This window comes from Megalobrama amblycephala, linkage group LG2, assembly GCF_018812025.1.
Source record: "Megalobrama amblycephala isolate DHTTF-2021 linkage group LG2, ASM1881202v1, whole genome shotgun sequence".
Taxonomy (NCBI): Eukaryota; Metazoa; Chordata; class Actinopteri; order Cypriniformes; family Xenocyprididae; genus Megalobrama; species Megalobrama amblycephala.
In genome coordinates this window covers 32277383-32299970 of record NC_063045.1, presented here as the reverse complement: position 1 = coordinate 32299970, position 22588 = coordinate 32277383, and the positions used below count along the sequence as shown (strand labels likewise).

Sequence of the window (22588 nt, the reverse complement as noted above, 5' to 3'; positions counted from 1 at the left end):
GAAACTTTATCAGAGAAAGACCGTTATCAACAAAAGAAATTCAGATGGAGCTGATAAAGGTCATTGGAATCCTGAGGCCTGGTTTCACAGACAGGGCTTATAATAAGCCAGGATTAGGCCTTAGTTCAAATAGGACATTTAAGTAGCTTTTATTAACATTCCTTAAAAGAAGAAAAACCATTACTGGTGTGAATTTTGAGACAAAACAATGGCACTGACATTTTAAGATTTGTCAGTGCAAGTAGCTTTCAGTTAAAACCGCTCAAACACTTAGGGCCCTTTTAGCAATGCACCAACAATGCGCCAAATTGCGGCAGGTGTACGATAGGGCCCTTAATTTGGGACTAGAATTAAGCCTTGTCTGTGAAACCGGGGGTAAGATTCATGTAAGAGAACAAATGTGCCTCTAGTAGGGGGAAGCCCCACCCATAACTGGTGATGGAAACTTAGCTCCTCCCCTGAGTGTGCTGTACACAGTCCGCCATGTTTATCTCCTTGCCAGAGCATTGAACAGCAGCATTTAAGTAAGAAATCTATTTTTATTAAAGCTACAAAAGTTATTCAATTAACCAAAATTAACCTTGTGTGTATTTGACAGTTTAAGTGCAATAAAATGTGTAATAGAAATCAGCTTAATACTCACAGGACGCGCCGTCTGACAGCCAGCTTTCTGTGCACAAGCTTCGGATGTGTGCACTCAGAAAACCATATATAAGAAGTTTAAACTATTATGGCTTTAAAACGCATGCAAATAAACTTTCATGATGACAAAGAACTGCAATGTCACGTTAGCATGGCCACGAAAGAGATGATAATCAAAACCAAACAGATGTTTTGTTCGTTTTTAGCAGAGTTGTACAGGCTCCGCCCTCTTCTGGAAAGTGTGGTGGGGAGCAGCAGCTTATTTGCATTTAAAGACACATGCATGAAAACAGCATGTTTTTCCTTACACTCAAAAATGGACATACAACATGGTATAATAGATGATCTGTGGGGTATTTTGAGCTGAAACTTTACAAACACATTCTGGGGACACTTGAGATTTATATTACATCTTGTAAAATGTGGCATAATAGGTCTCCTTTAAGTTATATGTAAGGAGAAACGTCTTAAATGATTGCATGATTCTTACATTTTTAACATTTTATTTATTTATTTTTCTTAGTCATAAAGCATGTTTACAGGCTGCTTAATTCATAAAATTTAAATACAATTAAAAATGAATAAAAAACTAAATCCATAAAATGACCCCATAATGGGAACCTCCAATGAAGTGCCTGACAGAAGGTTCTATATAGAACCTTTTCTTCTAAGAGTGAATGTATAAGGAGTTGATGAATACTAATATCATCCTGTTGAAATAACACATGAAAGGCACGCAGAAGAACACAGAAAAACACAAGAAAGAAACAGTAAGATTGTTTTGGCATCAGATGTTATGCCCCCTTGTGAACAGTCTTGCCAACTGGAAGTGCTCATGATGTGTCTGTTTAACTTCATTCATCCGGGCCAAAAAAGTCATCAGCTTAATCAGCCAAATATACAGTTTGTATGAATTGTCATTCTGGCACCTGTAATGCCAGATTCAGACTACACGATATCAGCTCAATTTTGTTAAAATGTATGTTATTAATGTAACATTCTGCCTTTAAATTCTTTGGTCAGTTCAAGAAAAATCTATACAGTTTTATATTATTTATTTGATAGAATTAAAAGAGCAGTTTCATGACTGTCGTTGTATTGGTTAACTGGTAATTAGTAATAGGGACTTTAAGAAACAGCTGTTGATGGTATGGCAACAGTGACCGGAAGTAAACTGTCAACTGCCGTAGCTAAAGAACGCAAAAATCGCTAAGCAATAACAAAGAGCATAATGGATCATTTAATCATTTGACATATAAAAAATAAAATTACATTTAAATAAAAGCAAGAGAATGGTTGCTTTTGGCATTAAATGACATACAGATATACATTGCCGTTGTATCAGCAGCTGCTACTTAAAGTCCCCAATAAGTAATGCAATACTTTTTAGATGGAGTAATTACTACAGAAGTCTAATTACACTGTTGAAGATGTATAAATGTAGATACAAAACAGTGACAATAAACCTCAAAACAGTTGGAAAAGGCCAAGCTAAATTCTTGTTGGTATTTTTTAAAATATATTTTGGGCACATGGCCCAAAATACTTCAAGAACAACTAAAATATATTTAAATGCATAAACATAAATATGTATTAAAATATTAGCAAAATATAATTTGGGCCCTTTACACTTTAAAATAAATCACAAAGTATATCAAAAATATATTTATGTGCTGTATGCACTTTGATGCATTTTTATTGTGGTTCTGTCCTTTATAAACGCAGATGATTCTTTAATGTGCATCACAACAACATAAACTCTGCATCTATGCAAGCGATTTCTCATGTGACTGCAGGGCTGTAATTACACCGGCAGTGCATTCGTCACTGGTTACATGACCTACAGACTGGCATGACACTCCACGCCCCTCTCATCTGGAGAGAATACTAAAGCTAGATCTATTTCACACCAAGAATGCTGACACATACCTAAGCTCAGAGTAACATACAGAAATAGGCCAGCAGCAAGAGACGTAATCTGTGGCCCAGTCATCTTGAAATATCACTCACGCAGGGGCTAATTTCCAGACAGACCGTAGCATCTGTCAAGAATTCAGTATGTAAGTTGAGTATGAAAACAGGTAATAAAAATGCTCAGTTGTGATGTTGAGCCTGTTGGGCTGGTGAGACCCAAACAATGAGGATTTGTTACCCAGCTCAAATGGAAAACATCTGCATAGCAGCACTGAAGCCACCCCCTCCATCTCGACTGACGGCATCAAGTCTCAAAGACCAAACACCCGAGGGCCTCTCTTGAGTTCATTAGCTTTTTCTTTTGCTAGAGACAAAATATAAGAGATTTTCAGAGACCTAAAGTTTAACAAAAACAACTGGAAATCAACTGAGGATATAACAATAGCTGAGTCCAAGTGCTCAGATATAGCTTGTTTGTAACAAACTAGATTTCAGTGATTGTGCATAGATAAGCATAAGTTGAAAGTCAAAAATATGATTGTGTAGATATTATAGTGAGGACTAGGTGGGCCTCACTATAATAAGGGCCAGTTTACACAACACTGTTTTCAACTAAAAACTGAAAACTTTTTTATACGTTTTGGTCGTTCATTTACATGACAACAGTGTTTTGGGGGCCTGAAAATGCAAAATTCTGAAAACAGGTTGCAAAGTGCACGTTTTCGAAAACGATAGATTTATTGTCTCTGTGTAAATTATAAAAGCGTGAATTTGTGAAAGTGGTGACATCATGCGCATGCGTATTATGTGTTCAGTCTATAGGTGTGTAGTGTTTCTTTACAAAGGGACATCGGCAGCTACTAGCCTGACATGAATAATACAGCATTTATAGTCATTTTTGCGGATCCGTGTGAATAGGGATCATTTTGACAACACTGTCGTCTGTAAGTTAAAAACACAAGAAAGGAAAACGTTTCTGTTTTTAGTACATTGCTGTTGTGTAAACGTACCTTTACTATAGGGGTAGGATTATGGTTTGGTTTAGGGTTATTTGAATATAATTATATATATTTAATTCAATTCAAATTTTTCAATATTCAATTGAATATATCAAATTATATATTCAATTGAATTGAATATATATTTACTATTATTACTTGAGTAAGTATATTTAACATTGTAAAATGTTTTTAAAAAGATGCTGTAAAATGTTTTATTTACAACTTTAAAAAATCTTTTTTTTTACATTGTATTTGTCCTATATGATATGTGATATTCCAAATGATTGCACTCTGAAACAGTGAGCCAAAGGTGTCACTAACTATATCAGTATGCAATAATATAGCTAAAAAATGAAGTTTAAAAAAAATAAACACAAAATCTCTTTATTTTTGTCGAAAAATAAATCCAAACATGAATCTTGACTATATTGTGATACTGACTGCTGAATAAATGCACTTATGCGACCTCTATATCACAATACAAAGTCATTTTTAGTGTTGTTTTAATAGAAACAAGGGTCACACTTTACATTAGGTGGCTTTAACTACTATGTACCAACATGAAATACCTACAAGACTATGGATTTACTGTGTCACTGTAAAAAAGTTGTTGATTTAACTTAAAAAAGTAAGTTTCCTGGTTGCCTTAAAATTTTGAGTTCAATGAAATTAAAAGTTTGAGTTAATACAATGAAAGTAATTGGTTTAATCAACAGAAACTCAAAATATTATGTTATCTGAACCACATTAATTATCTAAGTTGATTTGACAAAAGAAAAACTGTTGTGATAACAAATCATGTTGTTCTTTAGAATTTGCATATTTATTGCTAATGAGTTTATGGTTGTGTATGGTTGGGCTTAGGAGTATAGGGAGGGTTAGGGGTAAAGTTAATAGTTTAATATAAAGTGTGATTGGAAAAACATTTATTTTGAATTATTGGAATTAATATTTTTTTTCACTATTTTAGCTTTTTGAGAGAAACTTCTTGTTTTGCCAATTTTCTCGATATAGAGAGTGTTAATTTATGATATTCAGTACACTAAAATAAAGCGTATGAGGTGAAATTCTCTTGCTTTGTGCTTACATGATAGTGCAATAATTCTGATGTAAAAATTTCCGAAATGACAACTAGGCTTGCAAGTAAACCAATTACTGCTTTACTTGTAGTTGTTTCTGCATATTAATCTGTGAAAATGATTAATGATAATGCATTTTAAGGTAATGAATTTTGAAGATAACAGAATTTCAGGTAATGAATTTAGCTAGATGCTTCCACTTGAAATGAAACTGCAAAGAGTAAGGTACATGGTGGTCTGTGGTAAGACGTAATGCCATACAAGTAGGCCTACTTGCTCACTAAAGTATGCTAGATGGGATGTTGCTTTGAAGCCGATGAGTCACATGGCAAAACTTTCACTAAGGTCAAGAAACAGTCCATTTCCTCTATTTTATGTGACCGATGACCCAATCCGCCACAGTATGTGTCACTGTTGACTCCTACAACTGACGCCTCCAATGCAAGAAATGCGGACATTCCTGATTGAAATGCTCTATAACAAAGACAAACTAACTGTGTAAGCTTTATCTTTTGTGTTCTTTGTGTCACTTATCTGCCAAAAATGTCTTTACTAGTGATGGCTTTTTATCTAGAGTCAAGCACTTGTCCCAGAGGACAGACAAAAATAGATTGGACAAAGTTTTCCCAGAAAGCACTTTGGGAAAGGAAGTCTTCAAGAAGTTCTTTGTGCTCTTGGTTTGGCAGTTATTACGAAACTCATTTGAAGTGATGACACTTCAAAAAGAAATGCTGATATATTAATATAATTAAACAATAATATTTAGTTATATCACTTTTTTGTATTCACTTTGTAACAGTACATGTCTCTTTCAACCCATTTCATGGCAATTCGAAACTATTTTACATTTTGGTGAATTGGTACAATTGGTACAATCTCATTGGTACATTTTCATATGATCTGTTGGTGGACCTTCATGCTTACTCTTTATTTCTGAAAATCACATGTTTCTGAACTAATTACATTGTACAAATTCACACAAAATCACTGCCTTGTAAAATAGTGACTTTTTTTTTCTTGAGGCTAGATGAATCCTGTACGCTGTAGACTTGGTTGATGAAATTCTGTTAAAATCTGTAGAAACCTCTTTATTATAACTCTCTTTCTTCTGGCAATTTTCCAAAAACCTTCATTCTCTATGTTCTTATTTCCAGGTGAGAATCTGTGCCAAGATTTTTGCACTTTATATCAGCATCCAAATCAGTCAAAAGGCACTTTATGCAACATCTTGAAATTATGACCAGAATGATCTTAAGCTTCACATCTCAGAGTGATTAATCTGTGACTCAAATTCATCATTACCTCTGAAGGCAATCTTAAGGAGTAGATCCTGTAGTCTTAAAAAGTATAATATATCCTATTCATCTGCTAATAACATTCTTTAACTTTATGCTTTGCATTTCTTGCATGTCAGTTAAACCACATAAACCACAAGTGTCTTTGTTTAATCAACATGTATTCCAAAATTAAATAACATCAGCCAAACTCATGTAATGGATGCTTAAGGCAGTGGTTATTTCTAATTCACTGACATCAATGCGAAGGTCTGCAGTTCATTATTTAAATTAGACAGAAATGCATTTGTTTATTATCTGGAAGAGAATGACAAACCCAATCTGCATTAATAAAGCATTCTGAACACAACATTAACTGATATTAAAATAAACAATACTGAAGTTCAAAGTGTTATAAAAAACAATATTGATTTATAACCAATACTAAAATGAAAAAGGTAAAATCACTCAACAACATCATCAATTATACAGTTTAAATTTGCAGTCATATTAGCAAAAATTTTCCCAAAACTGTATGACTGAATTTTGCCCGTAAAAATGTGTTGAAGAATGGTAAATGTAACAAGTATGAGTGTTTGTAATCTAATGAAAACTGAATATGAGTAACATGATAACACTCCCCAAAAATCTTGCATGAAAAATGTTAAACTACTTAACTTTTGGCCGAATTTTCCACCATGTGTTTTATTAATACTTGATTGATTGTTAACAATTAATTCATCAGTCGTGTGCCCATATAATATTAGCGTAAGTGGTACACAGACTTTTCTTGCTGTCTGCTAGAGGGGATCAGAGATGATATTCTACTCGAGGTCCGATTGCCCCCCCACAACAGGCAAAACTGTACAAAAAAGAAGAGAAGGGGAGGAGGAGGGATGCCGAAAGAACTATTAACAGGAAGAGGTAAGATGCTGGTTTTAAACCTTGGTATTAATTGGAAGATTAGATGGGTGTACTGTAATAACTTCACTAATGTAACTATAATGTAATGTGTCTAAATTGGATAATGGAAATTTTAGAAGTGGTGGGGAGATCCTCAGTTCTGTCTTAGTATTGGAGTTCACTCTAGTATAGGAACTGATTCTTTTGTTTTTACGAATTTGTATCTTTTTAAACAGGACATTGTGATTGGCTCAGATCAGTGAGTTTGGCTGTACTCAACTTATGTCTGCCTCTTGTATCATAGTGAAATTTACATGTGTAACAGAAAATGACAGTTTTAAATTCAACTCTGTGGAAGTACTTCCAGCTTGTCGACAAAACAACAAATTTTTGTTGTGAATTGCGAAAAATACAATAAATACAAGTGTGTGACTTTCTCACTCACTCCCCCATGCTGCTGATAATTCGCTTGTGGCTTCAGGGGCACAACATTCACACCTCTCTCTCGCTTTCTCCCACCCTCTCTTAATTTCTAGTTTTTGTTTGGCAATGATGTAACTTTGAATAAGCAGCATATCTGAGATTTTGAAGGTAATGTTTTTAAATTAGGACAATATAAATTCCGACAGAAATAACAGCAAAAAATGTTTTTGATTTTGTAACAAGTTGAGAGTCTGACTTAAATTTAGAAAACTCAAAAGGTTAAGGCTCCAACAACTAGGTCAGAGGAACATATAAAAAATAAAATAAAAGGTTAAAATCCAAATTTCAGTTGCTATTTTACACATTTCTGGGACACCAAATATAAAGACAGCAATGTGAACAGGACTGAACAGAACAGATGGTTCTGAACAGTTAAAGTCGATGATTTCTGCTCTTGCAACAGGTCACACATAACAGTAAACATGACTGCATAAGTTACAGTAAACGTTGCAACATAACTCCTTCCTTTCCATGTTTCATAATAAGTTTATTCCTGAAAACTTCCTGTGAAATTGGGGGGAAAAACAACCTAAAACCATAATATGTATATCCTGTGTAGAAAGCTGCACTCATTGCAATCATTGCAGTGTGCATCATGCTGCAAGAACTAGATGAGGAACATATGCCGAGGACCTCTATCCAGGTGGCAAAGAACCAGGTGAAACCAGGTGACTCATTTCAGTAATGCAAACCACATACTGCAAATTATGTCTAAACTGAATTACGAATACAGTGTCCGCAAACATATATAAAGAGAAATATGGTACACTCTGTTATAGCTGCATAGCTATAAACACGATATGTGTTTTTGATATAGCAACATTGGCCGAAACAATGACATGTGTTTGGTCTCTTTCTCCATCGAAACAGGGGGTGTGTTCAGAAAAGCATTACTTTTGCAATTAGATTACAGAAATTACAAACATCACCTTTAAATTTAATATCACAGACGATGATTTCATGCCTTTAGTTTACTAATAATGGGAAACTGAATCACGGTAACTTCAGCCATTGCTAACTGGATCATGTGACAGCAGCAGGTGTTGACCTGCCATATTATTTTCCTGTTCTGGTCAAAGCAAAAATGTTCGACATTTGTGATTGAATGTAACTGGCATAACATGCATTCCAAGGTTTGAACCATACAGCTGCTAGCTGTTGTGAGAATAGTATAGTGTACTGGTTAAAGACTGTGGGGGCCACAAAAAGTTTGGAGTTTCAAATCACACATGGGATGATCTGGTCACCAATGTGCCTTTGATCGACATCCTTAAAGGGATAGTTCACCCAAAAATGAAAATTCTGTCAGTAATTACTCACCCTCATGTTGATACAACCATGTAAGTCTTTCTTTCATCTTCGGATCACAAATTAATATTTTTGTGATTAAATATGAGCGGTGGAATACTCCTCCATTGGCTTTAAGGGGGCCCAAACTTGTCCGTCCAGAAAGTCAGTGAAGAAAATGTTTAAATAGTCCATGCCACTACAGTGGCTCAACCGTACATTTCTCAAGCGACGAGAATACTTTTCGTGCGAAAAAAACAAACAAAAGAACGACTTTATTCAACTATTCATTTTCTCTCTTGTAGGCCTCTGACGTTAGTTCACGAGAGCTCCATGACGCATGCGCGAGAACTAAACTGACGACGGTCTTCTTCTACTACTACTTGTTACTGGCTGCTCACACCTAGTGTTCAAGATGAAGTGCTGGCATAGCCGGAAGCGCTAAACTTTGTTTACAAGCAGGTGAACGCGCGCGCTGTATGTAAGCTATTGAATTCGACATTGATCGTGCTATAAAGTGATAAAGTGCCAGCCGGTCCTTCTGGCCTCGGACGTCTCTTCCAGTTCACTTTAGGCAAATGAAAAAACACTTCTAAAACACTTCGACTTAGCAGGGGCGGAAAACCGGGATCCTCGGTTATACAGCGAAATACACTTGTCTGCGTTATCCAAACTTTCAAGCTGTGGCATGACAATGTCCCAATCGATGCAGCACATGCTCTCCTGTTCAGTTGGCATCGCCTGGCACTGATTACATTTACACCACCAGCTCTCCAATGCTCTCTGTCTTTCGGAAGCTTGAGACTGTGGTTGTGTTGCAGCGGCAGCCTCTTCCATCTCTTGCATTTCAATGTCTGTGTATTCAGGTTCGAATAAGTAAGGTTGGTTAAAAAAATTCAAGTCTTCATCTACGTCAAAATCTGCCGACATATTTACAAATAATGGTTTTTACATACAGCGCGCGCGTTCACCTGCTTGTAAACAAAGTTTAGCGCTTCCGGCTATACCAGCACTTCATCTTGAACACTAGGTGGCGGTAATACTCCTAAGGAGTGAGCAGCCAGTAACAAGTAGTAGTAGAAGAAGACCGTCGTCAGTTTAGTTCTCGCGCATGCGTCATGGAGCTCTCGTGAACTAACGTCAGAGGCCTACAAGAGAGAAAATGAATAGTTGAATAAAGTCGTTCTTTTGTTTGTTTTTTTCGCACGAAAAGTATTATCGTCACTTGAGAAATGTACGGTTGAGCCACTGTAGTGGCATGGACTATTTAAACATTTTCTTCACTGACTTTCTGGACGGACAAGTTTGGACCCCCTTAAAGCCAATGGAGGAGTATTCCACCGCTCATATTTAATCACAAAAATATTAATTTGTGATCCGAAGATGAAAGAAAGACTTACATGGTTGTATCAACATGAGGGTGAGTAATTACTGACAGAATTTTCATTTTTGGGTGAACTATCCCTTTAACCTCAGGTTGTTACTTTTAACTAGTGTTAAAGGTGCCCTAGATTCAAAAATTGAATTTACCTTGGCATAGTTGAATAACAAGAGTTCAGTACATGGAAAAGACATACAGTGAGTCTCAAACCCCATTGTTTCCTCCTTCTTATATAAATCTCATTTGTTTAAACGACCTCCGAAGAACAGGCGAATCTCAACATAACACCGACTGTTACGTAACAGTCGGGGTGTACGCCCCAATATTTGCATAATGCCAGCCCATGTTCCCAACATTATGAAAGGGATTACACAAGGGCAGCCAGTTAACGTCTGGAGCTGCACACAGCCGAATCATCAGACTAGGTAAGCAAGAACAACAGCGAAAAATGGCAGATGGAGCAATAATAACTGACATAATCCATGATAGCATGATATTTTTACTGATATTTGTAAATTGTCTTTCTAAATGTTTCGTTAGCATGTTGCTAATGTACTGTTAAATGAGGTTAAAGTTACCATAGTTTCTTACTGTATTCACGGAGACAAGACCCGTCGCTATTTTCATTTTTTAAACACTTGCAGTCTGTATAATGCATAAACACAACTTCATTCTTTATAAATCTCTCCAACAGTGTAGCATTAGCCGTTAGCCACGGAGGACAGCCTCAAATTCACTCAGAATAAAACTTTAACACCCAAATAAATACTTTACTCACATAATTCGAAGCATGCATACAGCATGCATGACGAACATGTTGTAAAGATCCATTTGAGGGTTATATTAGCTGTGTGAACTTTGTAAATGCGCTGTAATATAGTCGACAGCTCGTGTGGCAGGGAGCACGCGATTTAAGGGGGCGGCGCCGAGTGTAAATCAGTGCATAGTTAATGATGCCCCAAAATAGGCAGTTAAAAAAATTAATTAAAAAAAATCTATGGGGTATTTTGAGCTGAAACTTCACAGACACATTCAGGAGACACCTTAGACTTATATTACATCTTGTGAAAAAGCATTCTTGGGCACCTTTAATGTAAGTTGCTTTGAATAAAATCTTCCATTAAGTAACTACCATGGTTATTATCATTAACAAAAACTATTATGAAGATGAAAATGCAGTGAGGAACATAATAACAGAAATTTGCAAAAGAATGTCAACTAAACTGAAGCTGTAAATTGACAAAACTCAATTTTAAAGAGATTATTACTTCAGTTTTTATATTTTTCTATCATTTTTGGATGGTCTGATTTAATTAAAAATTGTGATGAACCAGAAGTAGCAACAGATCTTTTATTTTGTATTGTAGCATACATCTGAGTATAATGAAAAAGCAAAAATGTAGGTTAGGTCCTTTTTTTTTCTGTGCATCGGCTGTTGTTTGGACGTTGAGATGTGGGCGTGGCACTCAAAAGTGAAGACTATATTGACTAATTAAAATGAACTAATTAAACTAATTAAAACTAAACAGAAATTGAAAATCACAATTTAAACCAAAATAAAAGTGACCCTGTAAATGACCATTTAAGTATGCATTTTAAAACATTTTAGAATATTTAAGTGCTATTCATCTTTACTAAAATAAAACACATGATGTTTGTTTCCATCATGAAACATCTGAATTACCTGACACTGATATATGTACTAGTAAGCAGAAAGGCTTTTAGTTACAGCACAGTTAGTTCCCAATTCTTGTTTCAGAAATGCAGCTGAGGCCCCACACCCGAGAGCTCTGGGGATCCAAACCCACCTGAGGGCCACCCCACCTCCCTGAAATATGCGAACCCCAAGCCAAATCATTACAGACAGCTGCTGCTAAATTTAACCCGCTAGTAATGGCTGTTTGAATTATTACATAGCTAGAACTTTGACCAATGAAATAATGGCTCTATGGCCACTGAAATTGGCCAAGGACAGCCCACTTAGTCGTGAAGAGGCCATCTGACTGACATGTAAAGTGACAAGTCACAGTTTTGTTTTGTTCAAAGTCATGTTCAAGGGCGTGCAAATGTTGATACAATAACAGACTATCTATGCTTTCATGTTTTCTTGATAACCCTTTCTCAGTAAAGTTCTTCACCTGATTTTACATTATGAATGTGAGAGGACACACAATAAAATGGGATTACTTGGGAATCCCAAGGGTTGGCCAAGCTCACAAAATAATACTTTTCCCATATCTCATTGGTAAACATGCAAATGCAATCTCTTTTAAATTCAACTAAGTGCCTTAAACAAAACTCTTGATGTCTTAAAGTTTCTATGCCATGAACTTTTTTTTTTAAAATCCAGCATTTAGTTGCTCCTCTGAAGCGTTCATTGTTGCAGTGTCAGAACTTGTAAACACGTCTTATGTTTCCTGGCAGACAGTTAAAGTTTGCCGCACACTAGGCTCCCGGAAAACCCGTAGGAGTCAGCCAATTAGATTAAAGGTCTATTCACACCAAGAAAGATAAGTATAAAAATACTATAACGATAACTATATTAACACCCAAACAAATGCACAATATTGTTCTGTTTATTGTAAGCATGCGCTGCAGTTTTGTCGTCTTGAGCACTTTAAAGCAGGATGGCTTCTGATTGGCTGCCAATGTTTTCATTGTTCATCAACTGAAAAAAACAAAACAAAAAACCCCCAACAATTTTGTTTCTCTGTGCCATTATTGTTAAAGTTGTTGTGTGGACTGTGCTATTATTTTATATTTAGAATGATTTTTAGAACTATATCTTTATCATATATATATATATATATATATATATATATATATATATATATATATATATATATATATATATATATATATATATCGTTATATCAATATGTCATACGGCCCATAAAACTTTTGCCTCTGTGAAAGCGTTTCAGTTTTTTATGCTATATGCATCAGAATATCAGTGAACAGAGTGTGGGAGGTTCGCGTGTGTAATGTCTGAGTCGGAGACTAGTGCTACGCTAGCGAGATCACAGTGTAAATAAGGCCTATAGCAAAGGTCTAGACCTGAGCTTGACTAAATTAATCTGTGTAAACAAGTCACAACTGCTGAGAGAAGGCAGTTAAGTCAAGAGGGAAGTATGCTCGCATACAATCACCTCCGCCCAGTGTACCGCAATTAGCAACCCGCTAACCCATTTCTCATTTGAGCTAGCGACATTCCCTCACTTGTTGGACTGAAAAGAAAAGCCACAGATTTGGACCCAAGGCTGTCCTGTGCAGCAGCAGCCAGTGGTTTGAGGCAATGGACCAGAAACATAGCTAGCTAGCAAAGTTATTTACTTATTGTACAGTGAACTGTCTGTGCAAAACTACCAAAAATCAGTTCTTCTATATCTTAATGATATGTTTACTGAAAAGTAAAGTGGTATTCAAGGGGTTTGTCAGTCATGCAGTCAGTTTGTGGTAGCATTGTTGACGCAGGGGAGTCTATATTCATCACATGCAGAAACTGATATTTATAATGCACTCCCAGCAAAACAGCATGATGAAAAAATAGTGATAAAGCTATAAATGTGGAAGAATCTAGTATTTGATTTGAATACAACAACCTTTAACTTCCACTAAATTTCAGTAATCTACTTGAGATATAGCTTTTAGTTTAGCTCATTTCAAAAACACAACTGCTTGGCCAACATCAAGCAGCCCACAGGCTTTGCTGTTCTGGAGATCATGGGAAACCAAGTGAAGCCCAGATAAAAATATGTGGTTGGGGTAACACAGATGTTGGATGAATATTGAGAGAAACTAGAAACCCTAAATTGAAAATCCATGGGCAAAGTCCTGTGGTACTTTCCTTCTCGAGGGCAAGTCCAAATTAAAAGCTTTCTATGAGAGCAGCGTACATAAAGTACTGACCATTATAAGATCTTTGAACAGCAAACTACCGCAAGTTTCAGTTTCAACACCAGGCATCTGTTTTGATAAAAATGCATGTGCAACAGTTCACAGTTTAAAATTTCCATTGCTTTTAAGGAAGCACAATAATAAAATATAGAATGGTTGCAGCAAACATTTCAAATCTTCCTGGGTGAAATATTAAAATATGCTGTGTTGTCGGTAAAATATGGTGCTAATTTGTGGTGTTTGCTAAAACAATCATCTCATTATAGGGTTAGGGATTTGTACAATCCCCATATCCAGGGGTGTTCAATCCTGTATTTGGAGGATCCAGCCAAGTTTAGCACCAGCCACAATTAAACTCACCCGAATCAGCTAATCAAGGATCAGCTAATCAGGATTGGTATTAAAGGTCTTTGGGATCACTACTGTTGCATCAAAAATCACATACTGTAGGTACTACATTTATAATAATAATAATAATAATAATAATTTGTTACAATTATATAACGCTTTTCTTGGCACTCAAAGAGCTACATATGGAAGGAGGGAATCTCCTCAATCACTGCCAATGTGCAGCATTGAACACCCACCAGAACGACCACCACACACCAGCTTATTGGTGGAGAGGAGACAAGAGTGATAAAGACAATCATTACATTCATTACATATGGGGATGATTAGGAGGTCATGATGATGGATAGAGGCCAATGGGCAAGTTTGGCCAGGATGCCAGGATTACACCCCTACTCTTTCTGAAGGACATCCTGGGATTTTTTATGACCACAGAGAGTCAGGACCTTGGTTTAACTTCTCATCCAAAGGATGGTGCTTTTTTTTGTTTGTTTTGACAGTATAGTGTCCTCATCACTATATTGGGGCATTGGGACCTACACAGGCCACGGGGAGAGCACCCCCTGCTGGCCTCACTAACACCTCTTCCAGCTTCAACCGAGTTTTCAAGGCGGTCTCCCATCCAGGTACTGACCAGGCTCAAACCTTTTTAGCTTCAGTTGGCAACCAGGCAAGAGCTGCAGAGTGATAGTTACTCTTTGATGAAGAACTTTGTGACCATTCAAAATTATGCAGCCCCAGGCCTTTTCAGTGCTGCACTCATTGTGTTCTGTCTTCTGGTTTGTATTTACACAGCATGAGGGTACACAGCTGCTCGTTTTAAAAACTACTGACATTTTTTATGGCATCCGCTTCAAAAATTACAATGCTCATGATAAGTTTTGTTAAACTCTAGGAAAGTATTTGGATGTTACGTAGAAACTTCCAGACTGGTGCTGGGGAATAAACTCTTAAGAGTTAAACACAATAAACTGTTTTGACACCTAATCCTGACTATTACACTTAAGTGCATAATCAATGCATAACTATAGAGGTTTATTTTTTTATTATTATTTCTATTATTATCTATTTTTTTTTAAAGGTGCTCTAAGTGATGTCATGCGTTTTTAGGCCAAAACATTTTTTGTCACATACAGCAAACATCTCCTCACTATCCACTAGCTGCCTGTCCCCTGAACACACTGTAAAAAAAACGCGGTCTCTGTAGTCGCCACAAGCTCCGAAAACGGCAATAAAAACAAACTGGTGCAGCCTGGACCACAAAACATAATAAACATGCTCCAGCCAATAACCGACAAGAATGATTTTAAATGTGCGTTCATGACTGTTTCAGGAAGCACGGAGGGGAGGGGGAGGAGGAGAGAGGGTCTAGCTAGCCTCTGTTTTGTTTGACAACACTTTGAATGTCAACAGGAAGATACTTCACCCAGGATCACTTAGAGCACCTTTAAGTAATTGGATGATTGTCTTCATGGTGGACAAAAAATTTCAATTGAAATTCATGGGTTTAATTGAAGAAGCGGCTCAACACAAACATTATCGAGACTGGCACATACGATCTTTCAACATGAGCCAGTACACAACAACCTTGCTACCACAGAGAACATCCTGAAAACGACCACTATCAGCCATCCTGAAGAACCTATAGAAACATGCTAAACACCCTCAGAATACCTTAGAAATCTCATAACAATGTCTTGGCAATCACCTACTGCATTCTAGCACTGTGGTGTGACTTCCGTACTGGCAACCACCACTCGTTATATCTTGTTACATCTAATACAAATCTCTCTAAATGTGAATAAACTGCTCAAAACACAATGAGCCAAAGCTGATTTTAACCATTTGACTTTAATTTGTTAAGTTATTGAGCAACCATACAACATTAATAGTACTGTGTGGGACTATAAGGGCTTTCCATTGAGCTACCGTCAAAACAGACAGTGCAATAAAGTTTCACCACCTTATTAATGTCACTTTTTTCCCTAGTATTAAAAAAGGGGAAACCCACACAATGTTTCAGCCTGTTCTGGTCAAATATGAGTGAGAAAGTGTAATTTTTCTATATATGAAATGCTTTGTCTGACTGACTGTTTGGGAATAGATTACAAAAAGGCAATTACTTGGTGTAACATGATGCACAACATACCTGTATCAACTTAATAGTAAAATGTTACAAAAACAATTGCAAACACTTGGCACACCAAATACCAGGTTTGTAAGTACCAGAAGCAGTCTCTGCCATGTGTCCTTAGGCGTTTGAATGCATTTGCAGTTGCAGGCCTGTGGCCGATATCATAATAATGCTGCAAGAGTGATTCACAACATCATTACTACTATGTAAATTGACTTAATACCAAAAACAGATGTCAAGAAATGTATGTGTATATTATGTTCACGACTATCAGATGCGATAAAAGCACTGAATTCTTGCTAAAATGCAGGAAAATTGTCACGTAATTGCTTTAATTTGAGCTATTCGATAGTAACTGCCATTCTGGCCAACAAACTCTCAATGCCAAAGTATTTAAGTAGACTCTATTTAGATTATCTCCATTTGTATCGAGAACCCTCAATGCTTGAGATGCTGCCAGACACGGTATAACTTTAATTATTTATATTTCCACTTTCTGAGCGGAGCACCATTACCACAGGCCCTCTATCTCAACACTTCACCTTCCATTTAGCAAACATCATCCGAAAGGCATTAGCCTGCAACAGTTCTAGCTGCCAAGAATCAATTTTCATTGTTAGACTTGACAGACTTTTAATCAGTGGTGTTTCTTAAGGCAAACATCATTAATAAAGGTTAGTGATTTGAAAGAGAGTTGAACTATTACTTTTCCAAGCCATCAGATTAATGATTTTTGCCATACTGATTATAAAAACAGACAAATTGCCTATAGAGTTACATTGAAGGCATATCTAGAGATCATATCAACCACCTTGAACACCCTAGCTACCAATCAGAATGACCTAGCATTGTTGCAGTGAGTTTTACATGCACCGATCAAATTTTCTTCATTAAAAAAAAAAAAAAGAAAAAAAAAGTGTTTCTCATTAACTGAATTGGATAACTGTATATTAGGACAGTTCCTAGTGTATACTAACATGATGGTCGTACAGACTATTTTTGTAATGTGTATTCTATGGAATCACAAAGATGTAAGCAATGCAGCCAAAATAGTTTTCCATCTGTTGCTCACTTCTGGTCTATGCAGAAGGGTTGACCTGGTGCCAAATTTAGTCTCTATTTTAGCCACATTTCAAATTCTTGCCCTCTGGTTCATATACAGTAATTTGTCAATAGTAAATCTTCTCGTAACGAGAACACACTTTTGACAAACATACATTAGCAATGGCAAAGTAACAAAACCATCAGTTAACAAAACCAACCACTACAAGCGTTTATAACATGCATTCGTTTGGGGCTGATTTCAAACAAACTAGTACTCTAGTACTGAAATGCTTTTCTAACATAGAGGTGCACAGTTATGGGCACCAACAATGTATGTTAGTATTAAAGAAAAAAAAAAAAAAAATTGGAGAGACTGTAAGAACAAAGCAACACAGAACTTACCGCCAGGGCTTGGAGCCTTTCCTTATGAAGTTCAGCTTCAGCCATCCTGGAAAAACAAAGGCAGAATTCACAGTAACCGTGAGATTGGTAATCCCAAGTGTGTTTGTGTGCGTGGGGCGGTAGGTGAGCAAGATAACAGACAGAGACACATACACACACACACACACACACACTCTGCCCTGGTCCTCTGAAGTAAGCCAGCCAGTGAAAGACACAGTGTACTGAGGGCAAGATCTTCTCATTCACTGGCCATGTGTCTGCCAGACTGTCTCTCTCTCTTTCTCACTCTCTCTCCCCTCCTACATCCCTCCCTCTCCGTCACTGGCCGGGTTATAGACAGATGACAGAGTCTTGAACCCGCCCCCTGTGTTTAGAAGAGAGTTACAGGCGAGCAGGCAGAGAGATGTCACTAAGGGTAGGACAAAACTGTCACACCTAACTGTGACTACTATGTGTGTGTGTGTGTGTGCGCACGTTTTTGTGATTTATGAGGACACAAATTTGTATGATGACATGGGTATCACACTGGTATTACGACGTAAACATGAAATATGAGGACATTTCATGAGTCCTCATATATAAAAAAGCTTTAAAAACATACTAAACAATGTTTTATTAAAAATGTAAAAATGCTGAATGTTTTCTGTGATGGGTAGGTTTAGGGGTAGGGGTAATGTAGGGGTATAGAATGTTCAGTTTGTACAGTATAAAAACCATTACACCTAAGGAATGTCCTCACTTTGATAGCAAAACAAACCTGTGTGTGTGTGTGTGTGTGAGAGAGAGAGAGAGAGAGAGAGAGAGAGAGAGAGTGTGTGTGTGTGTGTGTGTGTGCCTGATGGGATGGAAAACAAAGGTGTGCCGTACACTAGGGATATGAGAGGCTGCAAGCTTAGAGGAAATATACTCCATGTTTGCAAATCAAAATCATACATCTGCCAAATCTTTGCTATTGTTTAAAAACATCTGATGAGTTAAAGGAATAGCTCACTCACAAAAGAAAATGTCTATCTATCTATCTATCTATCTGTATGTCAAATTATTCATATTTCATATAACATATAACATCGCTCTTCAGAACATGACAACATACGAGCATAAAAACATCTGCAGAAGTTGCTGACTCTAATCATGTCTACCGTCTCTGCAAAAGTCTGTGCTACATCTTTAGTTCTAATTTATTTCTCCAGTGAAGCCAAAGGGAGCAGTAGGGAATGGGAACATGGGGGTCCAACTGCTTTCCCTCATCCAACCTCACATTCAGCTCCGGTGGAAGGATACAAAAACTCCTTATATGGAGAAAAGGCTGAGCTATCTGGGTCTGGAGTGTTCTGCAAGAGGAAAACTCATGGGAATTGTAAAAATTCTCAGTGAATGAAATTATAACAAAATGTAATGACCCTTCAGTGTGTGTATAGTACAAGTACTGCTGCTATATGTAAGACAAATAAGCTGTTATAAATAACTGTTTCCTGAGCTGAAGTAAATATATGCAAAGATACAAGCTGTACTGCTACAATCATTGATGTAGACAAACACATGTCTTATCATGCATTTAATGTTGATAATCTCAGATGCTATGTGATTTTTGTGCTACAATATGCTCCAAATGTTATCAGTGCAATGCAACACAGAAAGACTTTGCAAGCCGGTATCTGTGTATAAAGAATAATGTTGAGTTTTGTTATCTGTCAGGCAGTAAATAATACTTAGGTGAATTTCAACATGATGTCTCAGTCATTCATACGGAATCAAAACCTACAGCAGCAGTGAACATCAGTAGATGGAGGAAATTCCTGGAAGTTCACGTAACTACTGGAAATAGGCTTAAAGCCACAAAACACACAGTGCTCACAGACGGCAGACTTCAGACGCTGTGCGACTCAACCAGCTCTACAGAGGTTCAGGATAAATCATTCAACAGAGGTTTGTGAAACTGAATTCTGTTTACTGTAGCACTTTGTGTTACTAATCAGCACTTAATTCTTTTAAACTATGCATGTGAATGCTAATTTAATTTAGACTTTAGTTCCAAAATGCTTAATGTTGTTCTCTCTTTAACCTAAGAAGTTACTTACTCCTGCACCTGGACATTTCATTGTTGACCATGATACATTAGAAAACATTTTAGAGAGATTTAATAGCAATCTCAAAAGTACTATATATTCTTCAGAGCATCCCCCCCCCCCCAAGCTTTACTTTTCCATTTCCAACCAACGGCTGCAGCGTCATCAGTCGGCGTAACAGACAAAAGCAACATTGTTTCTCTGGCACAGTGACTTCATCCCATGAGCCAGTGAGGCACAGTAATACCTTCCAGATGTGCGGCAGTCCAAAAGCTGGGAATCGAAGACCAAGTAAATGCGAAGCAAAATGACTTTCAAATTACTTTTAAAGTGGAACACACTATTAGTCAGCTGCCTCGCTTTAGCACTTGCTGACAACAAAAGCAATATTTAAACAGATAGATAGACAGACAGACAGACAGACAGACAGACAGACAGATAGACAGATAGACAGATAGATAGATAGATAGATAGATAGATAGATAGATAGATAGATAGATTTTTGTGGACCAAATCTTGCTTTTATAAATAAAATGCTTTTAATATTTATTTTCATATTGCACATTTTTCATTTTTCATTTTAATTTTTGTATTGAAAGTATGGAAAATACTGGTAAAATGTACCTACAATCACATTTAAAAATAAACACTTTATGGCATACCATAAAATAACCTGTAGTTTTCATTTCCATAGATTTCACAATGACTGATTTATCACCTTTTTTATATATAGTGACAGATGTTGGCATGGTGTTTGATCCGCATTACCTATCTGTTCCAGGTGATATGAATGTTTTTTTTTTCCTTAAGCTGATCACATAGTGCTGAAAAGACTAATCCATTACGCCGCACAATACTTAGTGTGCAGAGCTGGCGCAGAGCGAGCATTTTCAATTAATTCCTATGGAAGTTGAGCTTCACACTATTATTGACATGTAAAAGTCTAGACCCTGAATATAAAATGAGCCCATTTTGACCCCCATTCAAATGTATTTCCAAGAAGAAAAAAGTCTTATATTCGGAAAACAAAACAGTATTTAGTCCTTCATGTGTCTTAATTTCAGGAAGAAGGCAGAAATGACATTTCTGGTACTTTCTGGTTTTGTAGAACAGTGAACCGATCTTGGTAACAATTTACATTAACTTTTCCCTTTGTTAAAGGTATATTAATGAATAATAGCTCATTTACAAATGCACAATAAATGCAAAATAGTGGCCATTTTAACTTATGCAAGAAATTACTACAGAATATTTGAATCAGTTTGTGATAAGCAATTACCCCACACTGACAGGGTATGAAGAAATGTACAAACCTGATTCCAAAAAAGTTGGGACACTGTACAAATTGTGAATAAAAAAGAAATGCAATAATTTACAAATCTCATAAACTTACATTTTATTCACAATAGAATATAGATGTAAATGTTGAAAGTGAGACATTTTGAAATGTCATGCCAAATATTGGCTCATTTTGAATTTCATGAGAGCTACACATTACAAAAAATTTGGGACAGGTAGCAATAAGAGGCCGGAAAAGTTAAATGTACATAACAGCTGGAGGACCAATTTGCAACTTATTAGATCAATTGGGAACATGACTGGGTATAAAAAGAGCCTCTCAGAGTGGCAGTGTCTCTCAGAAGTCAAGATGGGCAGAGGATCACCAATTCCCCCAATGCTGCGGCAAAAAATAGTGGAGCAATATCAGAAAGGACTTTCTCAGAGAAAAACTGCAAAGAGTTTGAAGTTATCATCTACAGTGCATAATATCATCCAAAGAATCAGAGAATCTGGAACGTGCGTAAGGGTCAAGGCCGGAAAACCATACTGGATGCCCGTGATCTTCGGGCCCTTAGATGACACTGCATCACATACAGGAATGCTACTGTAATGGAAATCACAACATGGGCTCAGGAATACTTGTCGGTGAACACAATCCACCGTGCCATTCGCCGTTGCTGGCTAAAACTCTATAGGTCAAAAAAGAAGCCATATATAAACATGATCCAGAAGTGCAGGCATTTTCTCTGGGCCAAGGCTCATTTAAAATGGACTGTGGCAAAGTGGAAAACTGTTCTGTGGTCAGATGAATCAAAATTTGAAGTTCTTTTTGGAAAACTGGGACACCATGTCATCCAGACTAAAGAGGACAAGGACAACCCAAGTTGTTATCAGCGCTCAGTTCAGAAGCCTGCATCTCTGATGGTATGGGGTTGCATGAGTGCGTGTGGCATGGGCAGCTTACGCATCTGGAAAGGCACCATCAATGCTGAAAGGTATATCCAAGTTCTAGAACAACATATGCTCCCATCCAGACGTTGTCTCTTTCAAGGAAGACCTTGCATTTTCCAACATGACAATGCCAGACCACATACTGCATCAATTACAACATCATGGCTGCGTAGAAGAAGGATCCGGGTACTGAAATGGCCAGCCTGCAGTCCAGATCTTTCACCCATAGAAAACATTTGGCGCATCATAAAGAGAAAGATGCGACAAAGAAGACCTAAGACAGTTGAGCAACTAGAAGCCTGTTTTAGACAACAATGGGACAACATTCCTATTCCTAAACTTGAGCAACTTGTCTCCTCAGTCCACAGATGTCTGCAGACTGTTATAAAAAGAAGAGGGGATGCCACACAGTGGTAAACATGGCCTTGTCCCAACTTTTTTGAGATGTGTTGATGCCATGAAATTTAAAATCAACTTATTTTTCCTTTAAAATGATACATT

The 22588-nt window shown here is 36.9% G+C and overlaps 1 protein-coding gene across 5 annotated transcripts in view; it reads right to left on the bottom strand.

Moving 5' to 3' along the window:
• LOC125255442 (A-kinase anchor protein 2) overlaps window positions 1-22588 on the bottom strand; it is a 127544-nt gene that overhangs the window by 85153 nt on the left and 19803 nt on the right. For 3 of the 5 annotated variants that reach the window (XM_048170719.1, XM_048170752.1, XM_048170735.1), the window contains exon 3: window positions 17790-17835. In XM_048170719.1, coding sequence (XP_048026676.1) covers window positions 17790-17835 — 46 coding nt within the window. Of the gene's footprint in view, window positions 1-17789; window positions 17836-17942; window positions 18047-22588 lie in introns of those variants that run through there. The other 2 variants (XM_048170727.1, XM_048170743.1) reach the window with 2 other exon arrangements.